Source organism: Neoarius graeffei, chromosome 19 (assembly GCF_027579695.1).
Source record: "Neoarius graeffei isolate fNeoGra1 chromosome 19, fNeoGra1.pri, whole genome shotgun sequence".
NCBI classification, from domain to species: domain Eukaryota; kingdom Metazoa; phylum Chordata; class Actinopteri; order Siluriformes; family Ariidae; genus Neoarius; species Neoarius graeffei.
This window is the reverse complement of record NC_083587.1, coordinates 63,094,804-63,116,558: the sequence shown is the minus strand read 5'-3', so window position 1 is coordinate 63,116,558 and position 21,755 is coordinate 63,094,804. Positions and strand designations below refer to the sequence as shown.

Below are 21,755 nucleotides of genomic sequence, written 5' to 3'. Positions count from 1 at the left end.
GCCAGCGAGGGCCTTTCTGTGCGGAGTTTGCATGTTCTCCCCGTGGGTTTCCTCCGGGTGCTCCGGTTTCTCCCACAGTCCAAAGACATGCAGGTTAGGTTAACTGGTGACTCTAAATTGACCGTAGGTGTGAATGTGAGTGTGAATGGTTGTCTATGTGTCAGCCCTGTGATGACCTGGCGACTTGTCCAGGGTGTACCCCGCCTTTCGCCCGTAGTCAGCTGGGATAGGCTCCAGCTTGCCTGCGACCCTGTAGAACAGGATAAAGCGGCTAGAGATAATCGAAGGATGGATAATATAATATGGGCGGCATGGTGGTGTAGTGGTTAGCGCTGTTGCCTCACTGCAAGAAGGTCCAGGTTCGAGCCCCGTGGCCGGCGAGGGCCTTTCTGTGCGGAGTTTGCATGTTCTCCCCGTGTCCGCGTGGGTTTCCTCCGGGTGCTCCGGTTTCCCCCACAGTCCAAAGACATGCAGGTTAGGTTAACTGGTGACTCTAAATTGACCGTAGGTGTGAATGTGAGTGTGAATGGTTGTCTGTGTCTATGTGTCAGCCCTGTGATGACCTGGTGACTTGTCCAGGGTGTACCCCGCCTTTCGCCCATAGTCAGCTGGGATAGGCTCCAGATAATGAGATGAGATGTTATATTTCTGTCAGACTTTCGGGTCTGTGTAGAAAGCTGAGGTTTCCACCCCTTATACCGTGCACGTGACCTCGAGCACTACATTTCCCATGATTCCTTTCGCTGTTGCGGAAGTCAGTGTCAGCTGACGTTTATGCAGCTCCGTGTTTAAAGGAAAAATAATTCTGTAGCGGTTTTGCTCACTTTTTTTTAACAGCACGGACACAATGCTGCGCCCAAAAGCGTTAACTCAGGTTCTCAGCCAGGCGAACACTAACGGAGTCCAGAGCACACTGTGAGTCTCATCACTGCAGTTTAGTTCACAGGTTAAATAGCAACCTGCTAACTAGTCGTTTAACTAGTTCACACACTGAGGCTGTGTTTGGTTTGTTTTTTGTCCTGTAATGATTACTCAGTCACGCTTTGCCTGGTTGGTGTTTGTATTTATAAATGAACTCATGTTGGAGTGCAGTAGGTTTGAGTCCAGCGTGTTTTCTTCACCCCATGACTTGTGGAGATGTTTGTGGACTTTCAGGTTGCTGAATAATGAAGGTTCTCTGTTGGCCTATTCGGGTTACGGGGACACGGACGCTCGGGTCACAGCAGCCATCGCCAGCAACATCTGGGCTGCTTATGACAAAAACGGACACCAGGCTTTCAACGAGGACAAGCTCAAGTTTATCCTGATGGACTGCATGGTGAGAGTGAAAATGTTTCTTAGAACACCACCTGTTCTAGTGCACATCTTGGGTAAATTCAGGAGCAAGATCAATGTCTCATCTCATCTCATTATCTCTAGCCGCTTTATCCTGTTCTACAGGGTCGCAGGCAAGCTGGAGCCTATCCCAGCTGACTACGGGCGAAAGGCGGGGTACACCCTGGACAAGTCGCCAGGTCATCACAGGGCTGACACATAGACACAGACAACCATTCACACTCACATTCACACCTACGGTCAATTTAGAGTCACCAGTTAACCTAACCTGCATGTCTTTGGACTGTGGGGGAAACCGGAGCACCCGGAGGAAACCCACGCGGACACGGGGAGAACATGCAAACTCCGCACAGAAAGGCCCTCGTCGGCCACGGGGCTCGAACCCAGACTTTCTTGCTGTGAGGCAACAGCACTAACCACTACACCACCGTGCTGCCCCAAGATCAATGTAATTCTCCTATTTTATATTAAACTTTGGTCAAATATCTGTTGCATTTTGTGCAATTTTTTTTTTACCTTGCGCGATATTCAGTTGAAATCAAGCCATTTGAGGCAAATTGGTCCGTCTCTGGAAAAAAAACTCGCGTGACTGCTTTGTTCTCATCGCTGCTCAGATGTGGTGATTAAACGATGGGCCAACGCCGGAGTACCTCACTGTGGCTTTATTTCCCGTCTGCATTCACAAAACAAACATTCCTTTCATCTCATCTCATTATCTCTAGCCGCTTTATCCTGTTCTACAGGGTCGCAGGCGAGCTGGAGCCTATCCCAGCTGGCTACGGGCGAAAGGCGGGGTACACCCTGGACAAGTTGCCAGGTCATCACAGGGCTGACACATAGACACAGACAACCATTCACATTCACACCTACGCTCAATTTAGAGTCACCAGTTAACCTAACCTGCATGTCTTTGGACTGTGGGGGAAACCGGAGCACCCGGAGGAAACCCACGGGGAGAACATGCAAACTCCGCACAGAAAGGCCTTCGTCGGCCACGGGGCTCGAACCCGGACCTTCTTGCTGTGAGGCGACAGCGCTAACCACTACACCACCGTGCCGCCCCAAGATCAATGTAATTCTCCTGTTTTATAATAAACTTTGGTTAAATATCTGTTGCATTTTGTGCAATTATTTTTACCTTGCGAAATATGCAGTTGAAATCAAGCCATTTGAGGCAAATTGGTCCGCCTCTGAAAAAAACTCATGTGACTGCTTTGTTCTCATCGCTGCTCAGATGTGGTGATTAAAAGATGGGCCAACGCCGGAGTACCTCACTGTGGCTTTATTTCCCGTCTGCATTCACAAAATAAACATTCCTTTCATGAGAATGGCAATCGCGACTGCACTCAAATCTCCAGCAGACTAGAGCTCTGACTTAATAAGGAAACTTAAGAAATTCATGTACAGAGTTGGCTGGTACAGTGAGAGTTCTTATAATACATCTTTGAATCTTAACAAATTCTTTAACCTTTACATTGTGCTTTAACAACATACCTGCATTCACAAAACAAACATTCGTTTCATGAGAATGGCAATCGCGACTGCACTCAAATCTACAAAGAAACGTAAAAAGAAAGTCAAGAGAAAGCAAGCATTCACTCCATTGCGCATAGCTAACGTCATGTGTTTCCATCCAAAAAATATACATGTATCTTAGATAAAACATTAATTTGTCACTACTACAGCGCTACTTTCCAAGGGTATCAGTTATACAGCTTTTACAGAAACACATGCATCCAAAGTTTTACAATTACATGAGCTCTTTTATTAAAAATATTAAGTTATTCACAGAGCGTGCCGATGCCCAGCTTTCCTCCAGCAGACTAGAGCTCTGACTGGAGAGTATGGGAAGCGCAAGAGCTCAAAAAAAAAATACACAGAAGTGATAGTAAATTAGAATTGCAGCCGCGAAGCCTCTTATTTAACCTGGAGTGAATGGGTACGACTTGAAAACCTTTTATAGCACGTAAAAACCAGCAAGATAGAAAAATAGAGATTACAATATCTTAAGTATACAGTAATTTTGGATGAATTCACTTTATCTAAATAGGGTTCTTTTTAACTCCGTTACACTTGCCATTTGGATTTCCCGGCAAACATTGATTTTCATGACGTCGCGTGCGGGACGCCTCCCTCTGAATCCTACGTCAGCGCTGGTTTGTTTATGAGGAAATGACCTGGTGGTTTTCTGCAAATTTCTTCAACGTTATCGCGTAATTATTAAAATGGTTCACAGATGTATCGTAGGAGGGTGTAGCAACACCAATCTTGATGGGATTAGTACTCATCGTTTTCCAAAAGACCAGGCAATGAGAGAGAAATGTGAGCGCTTCGTCTACACAGGCTGTACACTGAAACCGTGCAAAGCTAGCGCAGCCTGCTGGCACTTCCGCAGGTGACGTCACAAATCTGGCTCCAGTCTCCCTTGGGATTTTTCCAGACGCGTTTTATTTAATTTTTTTCTGCTGTAGACACTTGTGCAAAATTACCCTTCTGGATGAGTGTGTAAAGGGACGTACTTTCATATAAAAAAAAAAAACGAAATTGGTCCAAGATATGCACTTTAAGTCAAAGTACAGATCCCGGTGGTGTAGTGGTTAGCACTGTCGCCTCACAGCAAGAAGGTTCTGAGTTCGAACCCAGTGGCTGACGAGGGTCTTTCTTTCTGTGTGGAGTTTGCATGTTCTCCCCGTGTCTGCATGGGTTTCCTCCCACAGTTCAAAGACATGCAGGTTGGGTTAATTAGTGGCTGTAAATTGACCGTGAGTGTGAATGGTTGTTTGTGTCTCTGTCTCAGCCCTGCAATGACCAGGGTGTACTCCTGCATGGTTCTGCGTGGGTTTCCTCCCACAGTCCAAAGATATGCAGGTTAGGTTAATTGGTGGCTCTAAACTGACCATGTTTGTCTCGATGTGTGTGTCAGTCCTGCGATGAGCTGGCGACTTATCCAGGGTGTAGCCTCGCCTATGGTCAGCTGGGATAGGCTCCAGCTTGCCCCCTGCAACCCTGCATGGGATAAGCGGTTACAGATAAAACAAACAAACAGATCCCAAATGTTACTCTGATACAAGTGAAAGTTGTACAGTCAAATTTTTTACTTGCTTTTAAAAATACCTAAGTACAACCCCGATTCCAAAAAAGTTGGGACAAAGTACAAATTGTAAATAAAAACGGAATGCAATGATGTGGAAGTTTCAAAATTCCATATTTTATTCAGAATAGAACATAGATGACATATCAAATGTTTAAACTGAGAAAGTGTATCATTTAAAGAGAAAAATTAGGTGATTTTAAATTTCATGATAACATCTCAAAAAAGTTGGGACAAGGCCATGTTTACCACTGTGAGACATCCCCTTTTCTCTTTACAACAGTCTGTAAACGTCTGGGGACTGAGGAGACAAGTTGCTCAAGTTTAGGGATAGGAATGTTAACCCATTCTTGTCTAATGTAGGATTCTAGTTGCTCAACTGTCTTGGGTCTTTTTTGTCGTATCTTCCGTTTTATGATGCGCCAAATGTTTTCTATGGGTGAAAGATCTGGACTGCAGGCTGGCCAGTTCAGTACCCGGACCCTTCTTCTACGCAGCCATGATGCTGTAATTGATGCAGTATGTGGTTTGGCATCGTCATGTTGGAAAATGCAAGGTCTTCCCTGAAAGAGACGTCGTCTGGATGGGAGCATATGTTGCTCTAGAACCTGGATATACCTTTCAGCATTGATGGTGTCTTTCCAGATGTGTAAGCTGCCCATGCCACACGCACTAATGCAACCCCATACCATCAGAGATGCAGGCTTCTGAACTGAGCGCTGATAACTCGGGTCGTCCTTCTCCTCTTTAGTCCGAATGACACGGCGTCCCTGATTTCCATAAAGAACTTCAAATTTTGATTCGTCTGACCACAGAACAGTTTTCCACTTTGCCACAGTCCATTTTAAATGAGCCTTGGCCCAGAGAAGACGTCTGCGCTTCTGGATCATGTTTAGATACGGCTTCTTCTTTGAACTATAGAGTTTTAGCTGGCAACGGCGGATGGCACGGTGAATTGTGTTCACAGATAATGTTCTCTGGAAATATTCCTGAGCCCATTTTGTGATTTCCAATACAGAAGCATGCCTGTATGTGATGCAGTGCCATCTAAAGGCCAATTTATGCTGACAACCCAGTCCTCGCAGATAGCGTAGCAGACAGTGTCTGCGTAGCCCCCCCACCTTCGCAGACGCTCTGCGCGCACCTCCCAAAAATTGTGACCACCGCAGAAGCCTCGCAGACAGCGTCGCAGACAAGAGGGCTCTGATTGGTCCACTCTACATCCGCTGTACACGCACTTCCGCTTCCCTACTTTCCCGGTTTGGTTTGTTTTCACGACCGCCATTTTTAAAAACACGAGCGAAGATGGAGCAGCATGAAGAGCGGTTGATTGAGGAAGTACGTACATCTATACGACTCCAGTTCTAGTCATTATAAAAAAAAAGTTCTAGTCATTATAAGTAACCAGAGGATAAACACTCCACTAACCACACCCACCAACTACTCCTAGCGACTTCGCGCCCCCTTGCGTTGTGCCGGTGAATAACATCGCGCACACCTATTACTCCCCGCTCAACGATAAATTACAACTGTCTGCGAAAAGCTATCTGCGAAAGCCTTGTCGCAAGAGCATGCAGAGGCCTTAAGGGCCTGAAGATCATGGGCACCCAGTATGGTTTTCCGGCCTTGACCCTTACGCACAGAGATTCTTCCAGATTCTCTGGATCTTTTGATATTATGCACTGTAGATGATGATATGTTCAAACTCTTTGCAATTTTACACTGTCGAACTCCTTTCTGATATCGCTCCACTATTTGTCGGCGCAGAATTAGGGGGATTGGTGATCCTCTTCCCATCTTTACTTCTGAGAGCCGCTGCCACTCCAAGATGCTCTTTTTATCCCCAGTCATGTTAATGACCTATTGCCAATTGACCTAATGAGTTGCAATTTGGTCCTCCAGCCGGTTTTTTTTTTTTTTTTTTTTTTTTTTTTGTACCTTTAACTTTTCCAGCCTCTGATTGCCCCTGTCCCAACTTTTCTGAGATGTGTTGCTGTCATGAAGTTTCAAAAATGTCTCACTTTCGACATTTGATATGTTATCTATGTTCTATTGTGAATACAATATCAGTTTTTGAGATTTGTAAATTATTGCATTTCGTTTTTGTTTACAATTTGTACTTTGTCCCAACTTTTTTGGAATCGGGGTTGTATTGAAAGTACATTTTCTGTCAACGCATCGTTGTATTATTGCCACAATGCTTACAAAACCTAATGCCACTACCAAAGACACACATGTGAATTCACAAAATGAACGCATGCTGTGCCATCATGGTGGTTTAATGTTAAGCTAGCTAGTCAGTGGAACTCCACCTGACATGCTAGCAAACGCTTTTCAAACTCGAAATCATATTGGGTAGCTAACAATACTAGAAAAGAGAGATTTCTATATTCTTTATTTGGCAAGATTATGCTAAAACGTATTTCTGAAAGCACTTCAGATAAGTTAACGTTATTCATGTTGGCGCAACTCTCTGTTTTTACATGCTAACTAACAGTGTCCAAGTTAACTAGCTATGTGTTAACGTTAGCCATGGACAAGGCGATGGCAACTTGGCGGGAAAATCCATAGAAAGTCATTTGACTAAACAGACTGCATAGCTATTGCAACGTTATCGCTAGCTCTAAATGCACAGACAACTTCAGTGCAAGCTTTATCTTGGAATAAAACATTTAATACACACCTCAATGTGCTTCTGTAGGTTGGATGGTGAGTTTTTGTAGGCCGTAATGTGGTTCGTTTTTGGCAAACATTTAAAACAAAATGCATCTGAAACATGGGTTCTAGGTAAAGCCACGAGTGCGTGCATTCCTCAGAAGAACCGCCTCCTTCCATTCTGCCATCAGCTGATCGTGTTAAATAATGCTGCGGAGAAATCATTGAACTAGATTTTATCCAGTCTATGGATGTGACCTGACCCGAGTGATTACTGATCGGCTGCTTTAGTGTCACCTGTGAAAAAAAACAGCTGCTTCAAAGTAACGAGGACCTTGATAGAAATGTAGTGGAGTGAAAAGTACGATATTTGTCTTTCAAATGTAGTGAAGTTAAAGTCATAAGTTTCCCAAAAAAAAACACTCAAGTAAATGTACTTTGTTACCGTCCACCTCTGCTCCCCTCAGACCGCTCACATCACCGTTGACTCGAGACACCAGGTGTGTTTCCACTAAGTTCAGTTTTATTCGTCATATGCATGTTAGCGCAGGGTCAACTTGCAGTGAAATGTGTTGGACGAGGTACGAACCAGAAACAAGTCTCTCGACATTGGAGCCCTACAGGAGTTTAACAGTGTTCATGTGCAACTACGTGACAAAATAGTGTGACATATGCATTCTCCGCCATGTTGGATGATCTATAAATCCAAAATGCCGCCTCCTGCGAACAATAACTGTGATGCATCTCTGACTTTCTAGAACTACAGGGTTAGTCAAAATTATGTTAACGCTTAAATAGTAGAAACCATTTATTCACAAAACATGCATCATATGTGCAAGATGATTTACACAACCTGTTCACCATCGTGGGCGGCATGGTGGTGTAGTGGTTAGCGCTGTCGCCTCACAGCAAGAAGGTCCGGGTTCGAGTTAGAGCCCTGCACTCCCGCGGGAGTCCTGCGGGACCCGCCGCAAAGCAGTGCGGCGCGGGACAAATTTTGAAAGCTCATTGCGGGCGTGGGCGGGACCGGAAGTGCACATATGGGAGCGGGAGTGCACATATGCGGCGCGGGTGGGAGCGGTGATGAGCTGCAGTCCCGCTAACAAAAAACGTGCTTGAAATAAAATTTATAAATTAATTTATGTCTATCATATATAATTTGTGCTGGATATTTTATTTGGCATTAATAAAAACATTTTAAGATGCCTAAATTTGCAGAGAAAGTCAGATTGCCAGATTGAGTGAGGAATGGCATCTTAAACTTGCCATTGATCACCCTAACGGGAAATTCTTTGATCACTCTAATGACTCGCAGTTCACACCCAGCTAGCAAGAGAACCATGAGTGAATTGATTTACTTGTTGCGTTAGTCTACAACTTTAATCAGAGAGACAGGTTACACAGTGACGGTAGGCTTGACTCAATGCTATCCCAGAAATCCTTCCTGTAATATGCAAATTTGGCTGTCCAATCAGAGGCGGCCAAATTTGCATATTACAGGAAGGATTTCTGGGATAGCATTGAGTCAAGCCTACCGTCACTGTGTAACTGTCTCTCTGATTAAAGTTGTAGACTAACGCAAGCAGTAAATCAATTCACTTCTCTTACTAGCTCTGCTTTGCAATAAAAAAAAAAAAAACATTGGTACAAAGCAAGCCCATTCACTTTTTTATACTGATCAGAGAATTACAATGGTTTCTCATGTAATAAAAATGTGCGATTTGCGATTAAATATTTTAATCATTTGACAGCTTATTATTATTATTATTATTATTATTATTAGAGATACTACATGCTGAATTCAGAAACAAGGTAAACAATAACAAACGTGAGCTGTAGATATTTATGCTCAAATCCACTCAAAGTAGGGGGCGGGGCACCATCACGCTGTGTCAAGACAAGAACTTTCCTGAGAAATAACGCGAACGTCTGCATCATGCGGGATTTGCTGGCGGGAGCGGGACAAAATATGGTGGGAGCGGGACTGAAAATCATAATTCTTTGCGGGCACGGGCGGGAGCGGGACTGAAAAATCCGACCCGCGCAGACCTCTAGTTCGAGCCCCATGGCCGGCGAGGGCCTTTCTGTGCGGAGTTTGCATGTTCTCCCCGTGTCCACGTGGGTTTCCTCCGGGTGCTCCGGTTTCCCCCACAGTCCAAAGACATGCAGGTTAGGTTAACTGGTGACTCTAAATTGACCGTAGGTGTGAATGTGAGTGTGAATGGTTGTCTGTGTGTCAGCCCTGTGATGACCTGGCGACTTGTCCAGGGTGTACCCCGCCTTTCGCCCGTAGTCAGCTGGGATAGGCTCCAGCTTGCCTGTGACCCTGTAGAACAGGATAAAGCAGCTAGAGATAATGAGATGAGATGATGTTCACCATCGTGTTCAACACACACAAACCAGCAAGCAACTCCAAGCAGGGCCCAATTACGCCAGCAGCAGTCACGGCGCACCACACATTCAGGAGAAAAATAATCCATTAGTGTGAACATAATTTCGCCTAACCCTGTATTATGATTCTCTGGAGTCCTCTGCCAAGTCAAGATTCTGAGAAAAAGTTGAAATTTGTGCCTTTGACCCATATATGTTAAAGCCGTCTGATTATATAGAGGATTTAGCCTCATTAGCACCGATTGAATACCCTGATATTGTGAACTCTCTCGTTCTACCAAAAAAAAAAAAAAGGGCATGAGTAAAACAAAGTTACTGGAACGGCGTCGCTAATATCTCACCTGGCGAAGTTGACCCACATTGTTCTCCTTGCGTATACGAACTTGCTAAGGTTTGCGCTGCTTCTAATCTGGCTTTCTTGGCAGATCTTTCATTTATCCTGTTGCTTCTTGATACTGTGAGACGAGTTTTCATCTTGAGTTTATCGTCTCCTAATTTGAGTGTTGGTGCCCAATCTGGATTTGTTTTATCGCGCAGGTTTGCTGGTGCAAGGTGAGAAGCACAGTGTTTGCACTAATGGCCCTTTTCCACTACCCTTTTTCAGCTCGCTTCAGCCCGACACGGCTCGCGTTTCGACTATCTAAGAACAGCACGACTCAGCTCGCTTCAGCCCTGCTCAGCCCCCAAAACTCGCACGGTTTTGGAGTGGGGCTGAAGCGAGCCAAACCGAGCCGAGTGAGGCTAGGGGCGTGAGGAGACACTCCCCTGTGCACTGATTGGTGAGGAGGAGTGTTCTCACACGCCCACACACGCCCCGCGAGCACGCTGGGATCTGTAAACCCGGAAGAAGGAGAATTACGAGAATTATGAAGCCTTATGCACCTCGCCTCATCTATACGCTCTTGCCAGTATCTGTTGGCGTTGTCGGCGACAACAAGCCACAGCACCAAGACCAGCAACACTAACGACTCCATGTCCTCCATGTTTATTGTTTACTCTCCGGGTAGTGAGACTACCGCTTAAAAGGTCACTGATGTCACTGTTTGCGCTGCCTAACGACATCACCTGGCGTCCACCCACTTTCGCTAACTCCACCCAATGTGTCCACCCACTTCCAGCCAGCACGGTTCAGCGCGGTTGTAGTCGAAATGCAAGTCCAACAGCCCCACTCAGCTCGACTCAGCCGCGTTGGTAGTGGAAAAGCGGCATAAGGCCATCCTTAAAAAAAAAAATCCATTTCTTGTCCACCGGGTGAGCAAAAAAATGTTCAGTAGGGAGGGAGGGATTTTTTTTTTTTTTAATTTATATGGATGGATAAATCGCAATGCTGTTTGCTTTTTCTTTCAGTACTTTTTTTTTATTACAAAAGCAGACACATTTAATAAAATGACAGTTTAATCAACTGAAACTTGTACAAAAACTTTATTATTATAAAACCTACCGTGCAGGAACAGGCGTCACCACAGACGGTCCTCGGCATTTCACTGCCTCTTTGATTATGTCTTGGCGGCCGTCTAAATACCACAAGCAGTTTGTAATGTTCATTACTACATTTGTTCCTTCAGTTTGGCCAGTATGTCTAGATAGACAAGGTCCTTCTCTCTGGATGTCTTTTATAATTTCGTTGTGTAATTCGTTCTTTTTATTTGCTACAGACACAGTTTTTAATTCTGTCCAGCCAACCTGCATTAGCTCCGTAAACGCATTTTTTTTTTTTTGTTCAGTTCCGTTCTCATTTTGAATATATGTATTAGGTTCTACAGATCTGTCAGGGTCATTAACAAAGTAGGTAATGAATTTTGCATAACAAAACTCAAAAGCTGTTTGTAACGTCTCGGATGGATCAAGATCAAACGAATTTTCCAGTAACGGTTTGTGATGGTCCGACACACGGACTTTTTGTAGTTCTGAATCGACCGTTAGGCCTAGTTCGGATGAAATTACACTATTAAAATGATCACTGAATGATTTGTTTTTCTGAATCTTTACTATTTTGTTGTTCGCTAGAATACCATTTTGCGATTTCACACTTAAGCAAATGTTTGAAAACTCCGGATCTCCTTCCTTCATGGTGGCTGCCATTTTTTTTGTGCCGCACGGCGCATGCGCAGAGTTGATTCGATTCTATATTCTGCGCGGAATGCGTAAATGTCAAGTTCGATTTTAGATTTACGAACCTGAAAATAATGTCGAAAAACCGGCGTTTAAAAAAAAAAAATTCAACCGCACAAACGGCACTCACCCGGCCGGTGGACCGGAAACAGAACATTTTTTAATAATGGCCTAAAGCTCAAAAGTTCAGTTTAATCAGCAGAAAACAGAGCTTTAATTAGCAACAAAGTATTACCAGATATAAAGTGGTCACCACACACATGGGTGTATTTAGCTTTTTCCTCAGTTAAGTCCTTAGGATTTATGTTTTTGAACCACAGCGTACGCACAGCGTTCTCTGGACAGTTCATCTGTTTTGTCGCTGTTTTTAATTATTTTGGGAATTCTAAAGAACTGTTTCTCTTTGTCACGAGTGGCATTATTACCACAGTTATATCCCACACACAAGGCAGGCGTTGTCTTTCCTCAAATGCATGCAATGAAATCAAAAGAAAATTACAAGGCGTTGCAGGTGTTCACACGGGAAGTGCTGCTATCTTGGTTATCATCCAACATGGCAGACTTCCAGTTTGGAAAATAAGCATGCACATGAAGAATAGCAATAAAAAGATTCAAATTCCTAAATATAAAAATGGAAGTAAAATTAACGTAGAAATAATTAAGAAATGTGCATGCATTGTCTCGGGGGGGTAGTGCAAGCGCCAGTGTTACATATACAACCCCGATTCCAAAAAAGTTGGGACAAAGTACAAATTGTAAATAAAAACGGAATGCAATGGTGTGGAATTTTCAAAATTCCATATTTTATTCAGAATGGAACATGGATGACATATCAAATGTTTAAACTGAGAAAATGTATCATTTAAAGAGAAAAATTAGGTGACCTTTTAAATTTCATGATAACACATCTCAAAAAAGTTGGGACAAGGCCATGTTTACCACTGTGAGACATCCCCTTTTCTCTTTACAACAGTCTGTAAACGTCTGGGGACTGAGGAGACAAGTTGCTCAAGTTTAGGGATAGGAATGTTAACCCATACTTGTCTAATGTAGGATTCTAGTTGCTCAACTGTCTTAGGTCTTTTTTGTCGTATCTTCCGTTTTATGATGCGCCAAATGTTTTCTATGGGTGAAAGATCTGGACTGCAGGCTGGCCAGTTCAGTACCCGGACCCTTCTTCTACGCAGCCATGATGCTGTAATTGATGCAGTATGTGGTTTGGCATTGTCATGTTGGAAAATGCAAGGTCTTCCCTGAAAGAGACGTCGTCTGGATGGGAGCATATGTTGCTGTAGAACCTGGATATACCTTTCAGCATTGATGGTGTCTTTCCAGATGTGTAAGCTGCCCATGCCACACGCACTAATGCAACCCCATACCATCAGAGATGCAGGCTTCTGAACTGAGCGCTGATAACAACTTGGGTCGTCCTTCTCCTTTTTAGTCCGAATGACACGGCGTCCCTGATTTCCATAAAGAACTTCAAATTTTTATTCGTCTGCCACAGAACAGTTTTCCACTTTGCCACAGTCCATTTTAAATGAGCCTTGGCCCAGAGAAGACGTCTGCGCTTCTGGATCGTGTTTAGATACGGCTTCTTTGAACTATAGAGTTTTAGCTGGCAACGGCGGATGGCACGGTGAATTGTGTTCACAGATAATGTTCTCTGGAAATATTCCTGAGCCCATTTTGTGATTTCCAATACAGAAGCATGCCTGTATGTGATGCAGTGCCATCTAAGGGCCCGAAGATCATGGGCACCCGGTATGGTTTTCCGGCCTTGACCCTTACGCACAGAGATTCTTCCAGATTCTCTGAATCTTTTGATGATGATATGCACTGTAGATGATGACCAAACTCTGCAATTTTACACTGTTGAACTCCTTTCTGATATTGCTCCACTATTTGTCGGCGCAGAATTAGGGGGATTGGTGATCCTCTTCCCATCTTTACTTCTGAGAGCCACTGCCACTCCAAGATGCTCTTTTTATACCCAGTCATGTTAATGACCTATTGCCTATAGAGATCTTGCAGTCACGTGACCGGAAAGTTAACAGCCGCCATCTTGTCGGTAAAAAACACAGCTGAATACTGCTGCACTCGTGTACAGAATGGATCAGTTTCAACCGACGGACTACACGGCTCATTTTTCTAATGAACAGATAATTAGATGCATGTCTAAAATAAACGATCTACAGATTAGTGACCCTTATGGCTTACCGGACATAGTTTTCATGACGGTGTCAGTGGATATTGAACTGCCAGAGGTGGAATACCCAGATGTGTATAATTACTTCACTAACTTTCCCTCGCTGTTCAGTGGTGAAGCACTGCGTGCTTATAAATCTCTGGACAGTTATCTTTACAGAAATTCAGGATTTGTCAGCGATTCAGATGTGGCATCTTGTAAACAAGAAAATAACAATCCTCATTGGACGGGTAAGTTACTTAAGTATTACTAGTACTGATACTAGATATATCAGTAGTATCTAGCACTGACCAGCCGATTATAGAATAAGGTACCGTATTTTTCGGACTATAAGTCGCACTTTTTTTCATGGTTCGGCTAGCCATGCGACTTATACTCCGGTGCGACGTATATATGTTTTTGTTTTTTTGTTTTTTTTTCACCGCGGAATAACTGGAGCTGATGCCGAGTCTGACGACAGCCATGCAGAAGAAGAGGAAACGGCGCTTCGTCTGCCGCTGGAGTTGGCAGAGTTGTTCAGAAGCGACACTGAGGATGAGGAATTCAATGGATTTGCTGATTTGGAGTGAAATCATCAGCTTGATAAACTTGATTGACCTGTGTTTTATTATTAATGATAGGCCTATAGTTATTTAAATAAGTTATGTAATGATTTTAGGCAGTGCTTAATTTGTGAAGTGGGAGGTCCCGGAACGCAGGAGGTGGGTGGGTCCGGCGACTCAAAAAAAAAAAAGGTGGGGGGTGGTTTACTATAACTTTACGCACACGCGCTTATTGTGTGTGTAAAAAAAAAAATAATAATATCAGACATTATGATCTTAGAAAACGCTTTAGTGACGAACAGTTACAGACAGTAATATGTCGTGATATGTTATAAAATATTTTTATTAGGCTATATATTAAATTTATCTTCTAAAATAACAGACTACTCATATCACAACCGGTTTATTTCACCATTGGAGATCAGATCACACAAGACATGAGTTAAATTACTCTTTTTAAGGATTTAAGTAGGGTATTTAAAAGCGGTTGTTGTTTTTTTTTCACTAGACGGTTGTCTCTGGAGATGATATACCTATAGCCTACTTGACCTCTGATTTAATGAAATAAAATTCGACAAAAATGAAGAATGACTCTCCTCGATGATGACTACAGCTTTAATAACAAAGATGAAAGAGCCATGGGGCGATAATAAGCCCTACCGGTAAAAATAATCTAAAAGCAAACTGATTAATGCATCAGTAATAGGCTACTAATATTAGTTATAATAATAATAATATAGGCTATTAGTAATAACGATAGTGATAGTATTAAAGATAGTAGTAGATATTTAAAATAATCAGACTAGGCTACTTACAGGGCAAAGGGCGCGTTATCACTGCTCAGCTGTTCGTTTATTAAATAAACAATGCAGTCGCGCAGTAACCACGCGCTGCTTATCAGATACAATCACAGATTCCATGGATAGAATAACCCTTCAAAAAAGTGCGACTTATAGTCCGGTGCGACATATATGTTTTTTTCGTCTTCATAATGCATTTTTTGGCTGATGCGACTTAAACTCCGGAGCGACGTATAGTCCGGAAAATACGGTAATTCCAGCTGTAATTCCAAATCGTCCGTCTTGTTTACCATGGATCTGGCGTTGGAGAGGTAGAGGCTTAGCAGTGGAGATTTGAGTGGCTGTTTTCTGAGCTTAGTCAACAGGCCGGCTCTGCCTGCAGCCTCGCTTTTGCTTCCACTCCCGACGCCGCCTCCTTCGCTTTGCTTCCGATAACAATCCACGGAGACCCCGCTGGTCTCGCTATCTCGTCCGGAATGTTGTGCATGCGATGGAAATTGCTACAAACCGTCATTTTCTGCTGGAAACCAATGTCCAGTAAGTCCATACGGTTGTAGTGGATGTTGCAGTCCGATACAGACGAACAACACGCAAAGATACACAAAAAAAACATAAACCTGCACAGGTAGGGAGAGCTTGTAGCTGCAGCCATTGTAGTAGAATTGTATATAGTAGGGTTTTCCAGAAGAAAAGGTAGAAGCAGAAGTAGAACCAGAAGTAGAAGTAGAAGGCGGAAATATGGCGTTTGACCGACAAGATGGCGTATGTCACAATCTGGATCGGCTGTGACGTCACATGCAAGATCTCTATTGACCTAATGAGTTGCAATTTGGTCCTCCAGCTGTTCCTTTTTCGTACCTTTAACTTTTTTCCAGCCTCTTATTGCCCCTGTCCCAACTTTTTTGAGATGTGTTGCTGTCATGAAATTTCAAATGAGCCAATATTTGGCATGAAATTTCAAAATGTCTCACTTTCGACATTTTGATATGTTGTCTATGTTCTATTGTGAATACAATATCAGTTTTTGAGATTTGTAAATTATTGCATTCTGTTTTTATTTACAATTTGTACTTTGTCCCAACTTTTTTGGAATCGGGGTTGTAAGAGAAAGTGACATGTGAGAGTAATAACTGCACATTGTTGACAACCTGCTTAATGCGCAATCTGAAATTGTGAACTAAAAAAACTGAGTAATGGAAACATGGATTTTGGAAAAACTCATTACGAAAATGTTTATCCGCTCGACTCGTATCATATGGTTTTTCAGACTTGCAGCAATATTTTGAAAACTTGAAATGGAAAGGCACATTTTTTTATTTTAAGCCAAGACTGGTTGCGTTGTGCTGGATGCAATCAAAATCACTGCGCCAACGCTTATCAGGTCTTGGAGAGCCATCAGCATGTTTAATTGGAACAACGATCACAAGAGGAGAAATCTCAACTTTAATCACGTAACATCGCTCTGTGAAAACACAGATCATCCGCAGTAGTGTTTTTCAATCACCCCTGTAAGAGCAATCCTCTTCTGTTGCGAGTGAAAATCCCAGGAGATCAAGTTTCTGAAATACTCAAACATCCATGCAACAGTCAGTCACGTTCTGAAATCCTGTTTTTAACCATTCTGATGTTCTCTGAAGGATCTGTATCTGTATGATTTTATGCATTGTGCTGATGCCATGTGATTGGCTGATCAGATAATTGCAGGAAAATGAGTTTACAGATGTTTGTAAAAAAGTGGATAGTAAGTATTTATTTTTTTATTTATTTTTTTTTAAAATTAATATAAACAGTCTTGGGCGGCACGGTGGTGTAGTGGTTAGCGCTGTCGCCTCACAGCAAGAAGGTCCTGGGTTCGAGCCCCAGGGCCGGCGAGGGCCTTTCTGTGTGGAGTTTGCATGTGCTCCCCGTGTCCGCGTGGGTTTTCTCCGGGTGCTCCGGTTTCCCCCACAGTCCAAAGACATGCAGGTTAGGTTAACTGGCAACTCTAAATTGACCGTAGGTGTGAATGTGAGTGTGAATGGTTGTCTGTGTCTGTGTCAGCCCTGTGATGACCTGGCGACTTGTCCAGGGTGTACCCCGCCTTTCACCCGTAGTCAGCTGGGATAGGCTCCAGCTTGCCTGCGACCCTGTAGAAGGATAAAGCGGCTACAGATAATGAGATGAGATGAGATAAACAGTCTTGTGTGACATTTGTGGTGTATATGATGGAAAAACCTAATTGCAGGCAGAGCATTATTTAAAAAAAAATGCTCTGCTCCTTTAAAAAAAAAAAAACAATAAAATGTAAATCTTTTTTTGTATATGTTTTACCACTGATGATACAAAAGTGTCTTCACTGTTTATGCTAAATAGCCACATGGTTGTGATTACAGGAAGGCAGAGTGGCCATTACCCGGGTCGCAAACTTACTTCTGTGCATGTATGCGAAGGAGACTGTGGGCTTCGGGATGCTGAAAGCCAAGGTAAAGATGTGGAACGGACACGCTGTGCATGCTTTTTTTTAATTTTTAAATTGCATTTGAAAATATTTCGTTGTGTGTGTTGTTTTTAGGCAGAGGCCCTGGTGGAGTACCTTCAGGAACCACTGACGCAAGTTGCAGCATCGTAGATGGATAAATCTGAAATTTGACCCTTACTTTGCTAAAACCCTGTTATTTCAGGCTTTATTTATTTGCTTAGTTGATCACAGACTAAAATTGCACTGTTCTTTACACAAGTACTGATCAGAATTTGATGTAAATCACCCCCAAATCCCCCCCCCCCCCCCCCCCCCCCCCCCCCCCGTGTTTGAACCTTACCAGTAAACTTTCAATTAAGCCAAAATTTGGTTTAAAAAAAAACAATAAATGTTTGCTTTTTTTTGTATATTTGTTCTAACACTGGTTTTATTTCATTATCATTGACAGAGCAATTCAGTGTTGAAATTGTTCTGATGTAATTCCAGGAAGTTCATTTGGATATAACTAATAATTGTTCAAGTGTATCTTAAGATCAGGAAATGTAAAATTTATTTTCTGTTGAACAGTAAAACGGGACTGTCAGTGACAGCGTAGCTCACTCCGGCCCCGCCTAGTCCAGGAGGAACGATCTAAAGTGGGCCACCTTGCGCAATAAATGTTATAAGCTATATATGCTACATCCAAGCTATATATGGAAGTGATATCCACCCTAGAAATACCGACCTATTTGCCAGAAAGAATCCAAAATGGCGAGGAATTGACCGAGAAGGGGAGATTTTTGTTGAACTTCTCATTAAGGCTTAATTAGTCCATAACTTCATTAATAATTGTAATCATGCAAATAGAATAAAAATCGGTGAAGGATTAAGAGAGAAGTGATTTGTGTGAAATGTGGATGACGGATAACCCATGATTGTATAAGCTCATCGCCTGTTGGCCAGATGAATTAAGAATTGCCTTATAGTTCCAACATCTAATTCTTACCTAGAAATCACGGTGTCCTTTTATGGGTACACGAAGATGTTAACCATTTTTATGTAATAAAAAATATATAAATAAATGACATGAAATCCACATGTAGCTGATTATAGGTCCAGTGGAAATACCTAACAAATCTACTTTATTCATACAGCAGGAGAAAATAAATATGCATCACATTGTTCACACTAACACTTTTTTTTTTCTTAGATGCTTCACAAGGTTTCTGAACATTTTATTTATTTTTTTTTTTGGGGGGGGGGGTTAATAACAGCATTATAGTCTAGGATGATGACCTAACAGACAAAATATCCAGGAAGTCCTGACATTCTGGAAACTTCTAAACATTGGCTACAAAGCCGTATTCAACACTTTTATATATAAAAAGATGATCAGCTAAAATGGATGGACGGAGGGAGGGAAGGAAGGAAGTACGTGTTTTAGGTGTTGAGGTAACTTCGAAACCTGAAGAATAAACCATTTTAATTTGTTTAATAAAAAAGTGTATTTGATGGGAAGGGAATATACTTTGCAAAAATAATGAATCTACAGTGGTGCTTGAAAGTTTGTGAACCCTTTAGAATTTTCTATATTTCTGCATAAATATGACCTAAAACATTATCAGATTTTCACACAAGTCCTAAAAGTAGATAAAGAGAACCCAGTTAAACAAATGAGACAAAAATATTATACTTGGTCATTTATTTATTGAGGAAAATGATCCAATATTACATATCTGTGAGTGCCAAAAGTATGTGAACCTCTAGGATTAGCAGTTAATTTGAAGGTGAAATTAGAGTCAGGTGTTTTCAATCAATGGGATGACAATCAGGTGTGAGTGGGCACACTGTTTTATTTAAAGAACAGGGATCTATCAAAGTCTGATCTTCACAACACATGTTTGTGGAAGTGTATCATGGCACGAACAAAGGAGATTTCTGAGGACCTCAGAAAATGTGTTGTTGATGCTCATCAGGCTGGAAAAGGTTACAAAACCATCTCCAAAGAGTTTGGACTCCACCAATCCACAGTCAGACAGATTGTGTACAAATGGAGGAAATTCAAGACCATTCTTACCCTTCCCAGGAGTGGTCGACCAACAAAGATCACTCCAAGAGCGAGGCGTGTAATAGTCGGCAAGGTCACAAAGGACCCCAGGGTAATTTCTAAGCACCTGAAGGCCTCTCTCACATTGGCTAATGTTAATGTTCATGAGTCCACCATCAGGAGAACACTGAACAACAATGGTGTGCATGGCAGGGTTGCAAGGAGAAAGCCACTGCTCACCAAAAAGAACATTGCTGCTCGTCTGCAGTTTGCTAAAGATCACGTGGACAAGCCAGAAGGCTATTGGAAAAATGTTTTGTGGACAGATGAGACCAAAATAGAACTTTTTGGTTTAAATGAGAAGCGTTATGTTTGGAGAAAGGAAAACACTGCATTCCAGCATAAGAACCTTATCCATCTGTGAAACATGGTGGTGGTAGTATCATGGTTTGGGCCTGTTTTGCTGCATCTGGGCCAGGACGGCTTGCCATCATTGATGGAGCAATGAATTCTGAATTATACCAGCGAATTCTAAAGGAAAATGTCAGGACATCTGTCCATGAACTGAATCTCAAGAGAAGGTGGGTCATGCAGCAAGACAACCCTAAGCACACAAGTCGTTCTACCAAAGAATGGTTAAAGAAGAATAAAGTTAATGTTTTGGAAAGGCCAAGTCAAAGTCCTGACCTTAATCTAATCGAAATGTTGTGGAAGGACCTGAAGCGAGCAGTTCATGTGAGGAAACCCACCAACATCCCAGAGCTGAAGCTGTTCTGTACAGAGGAATGGGCTAAAATTCCTCCAAGCCGGTGTGCAGGACTGATCAACAGTTACCGCAAACGTTTAGTTGCAGTTATTGCTGCACAAGGGGGTCACACCAGATACTGAAAGCAAAGGTTCACATACTTTTGCCACTCACAGATATGTAATATTGGATCTTTTTCCTCAGTAAATAAATGACCAAGTATAATATTTTTGTCTCATTTGTTTAACTGGGTTCTCTTTACCTACTTTTAGGACTTGTGTGAAAATCTGATGATGTTTTAGGCCATATTTATGCAGAAATATAGAAAATTCTAAAGGGTTCACAAACTTTCAAGCACCACTGTAGGTCAAGTCAAGGCTATGCATCATTTATAAAAGAGATAAAAGTAAGGTCTGTTTGTTTTGTCAGTTCCTAACAGCATTATTCCCTGTACAATGAGAACTAAAGACAAGAAGGAAGTGAGGATCACTGTCTAGATCCTATCATACAGCAGCGTCAGTCTACGTACTTATTTAGATATTAATGCAAAAGAGACTTTTTGTTGGAATTCTGATCATATTTGCGATTTTTCTGGATTTTTTTTTTTTTTGGTTGTAATCTATTATCTGAACTCTGGTCATTTTGTACTTGGTTGGTTGTTGTTGGTGATTTTAACTGATTCTTACTTAACCAGTCTAACAATGAGTCCAATTTTTACAATTAATATCCTGTATTTCAGTAAACTGCAATTAAACAATCTCACTTTGTTGGTTTGTTTCAAACTTGTATGATGATAATTTCACAAATTTGAAGAATTTTTCCAAAAAAGGAAGTAACCTTATACATTTCTTTACACTTAACCATCTCATCTGCCTCAAAGTTCCTTTCATGCAGCTTTTTTTTTAATTTCCTTATGTGTTGTCATATAAGGAACTGTTGTAACACTGTTGTCTTAGACACCATTGTCCTGTTTTTGTGATTTCAAAACCAGGCTGAAAACACTGTTGTAGTTATTCAGTTTTTTTTTTTTAATACACTGAAGGCATTGGTGTCCTGACTACAAAAAGTTTTAATGAGAATGGCACAGTAACAGGTGCTATTCAGACTGCTCTGCTTGCACTAGAAGAAAGGTTACGTCCCAAATGGCCAAACCAAGCTGAGTGCAATCTGCGTTTACACACACACACACTCTCAAATCAGGAAGTGTACACTTGTCTATGTAAGCAAGCTCTAGAGCTGAAGGCAATGCATTCCTGCTCTACACAGCCAGCTCGGGAATTGGCTCTTCCTGAAAAGTGGGCGGTCCTAGTGTCAACTTGTGTTGTCATTGGTTGAGCAGGTGCAGCAGTGAGGGCAGTTTCATGTGACTGCACCTGTGCTTGCCCAACTCG

The 21,755-nt window shown here is 42.2% G+C and overlaps 1 protein-coding gene across 1 annotated transcript; it reads left to right on the top strand.

Moving 5' to 3' along the window:
• Window positions 1-754: 754 nt before the first annotated feature.
• On the top strand, window positions 755-17,895 carry lamtor2 (late endosomal/lysosomal adaptor, MAPK and MTOR activator 2). Its single transcript, XM_060900984.1, has 4 exons — window positions 755-915; window positions 1,156-1,318; window positions 17,508-17,597; window positions 17,687-17,895. Exons 1-4 carry the CDS (start codon window positions 848-850, stop codon window positions 17,741-17,743), a joined length of 378 nt encoding a protein of 125 aa, XP_060756967.1. The 5' UTR covers window positions 755-847; the 3' UTR covers window positions 17,744-17,895.
• The last annotated feature ends 3,860 nt before the right edge of the window (window positions 17,896-21,755 follow it).

Coding starts and splice junctions, on each gene's coding strand:
- lamtor2 (XM_060900984.1), top strand. CDS start 848: ATGCTGCGCCCAAAAGCGTTAACTCAGGTTCTCAGCCAGGCGAACACT. Junction 916..1,155: donor AACGGAGTCCAGAGCACACT/GTGAGTCTCATC, acceptor GTGGACTTTCAG/GTTGCTGAATAATGAAGGTT. Junction 17,598..17,686: donor TCGGGATGCTGAAAGCCAAG/GTAAAGATGTGG, acceptor TGTTGTTTTTAG/GCAGAGGCCCTGGTGGAGTA.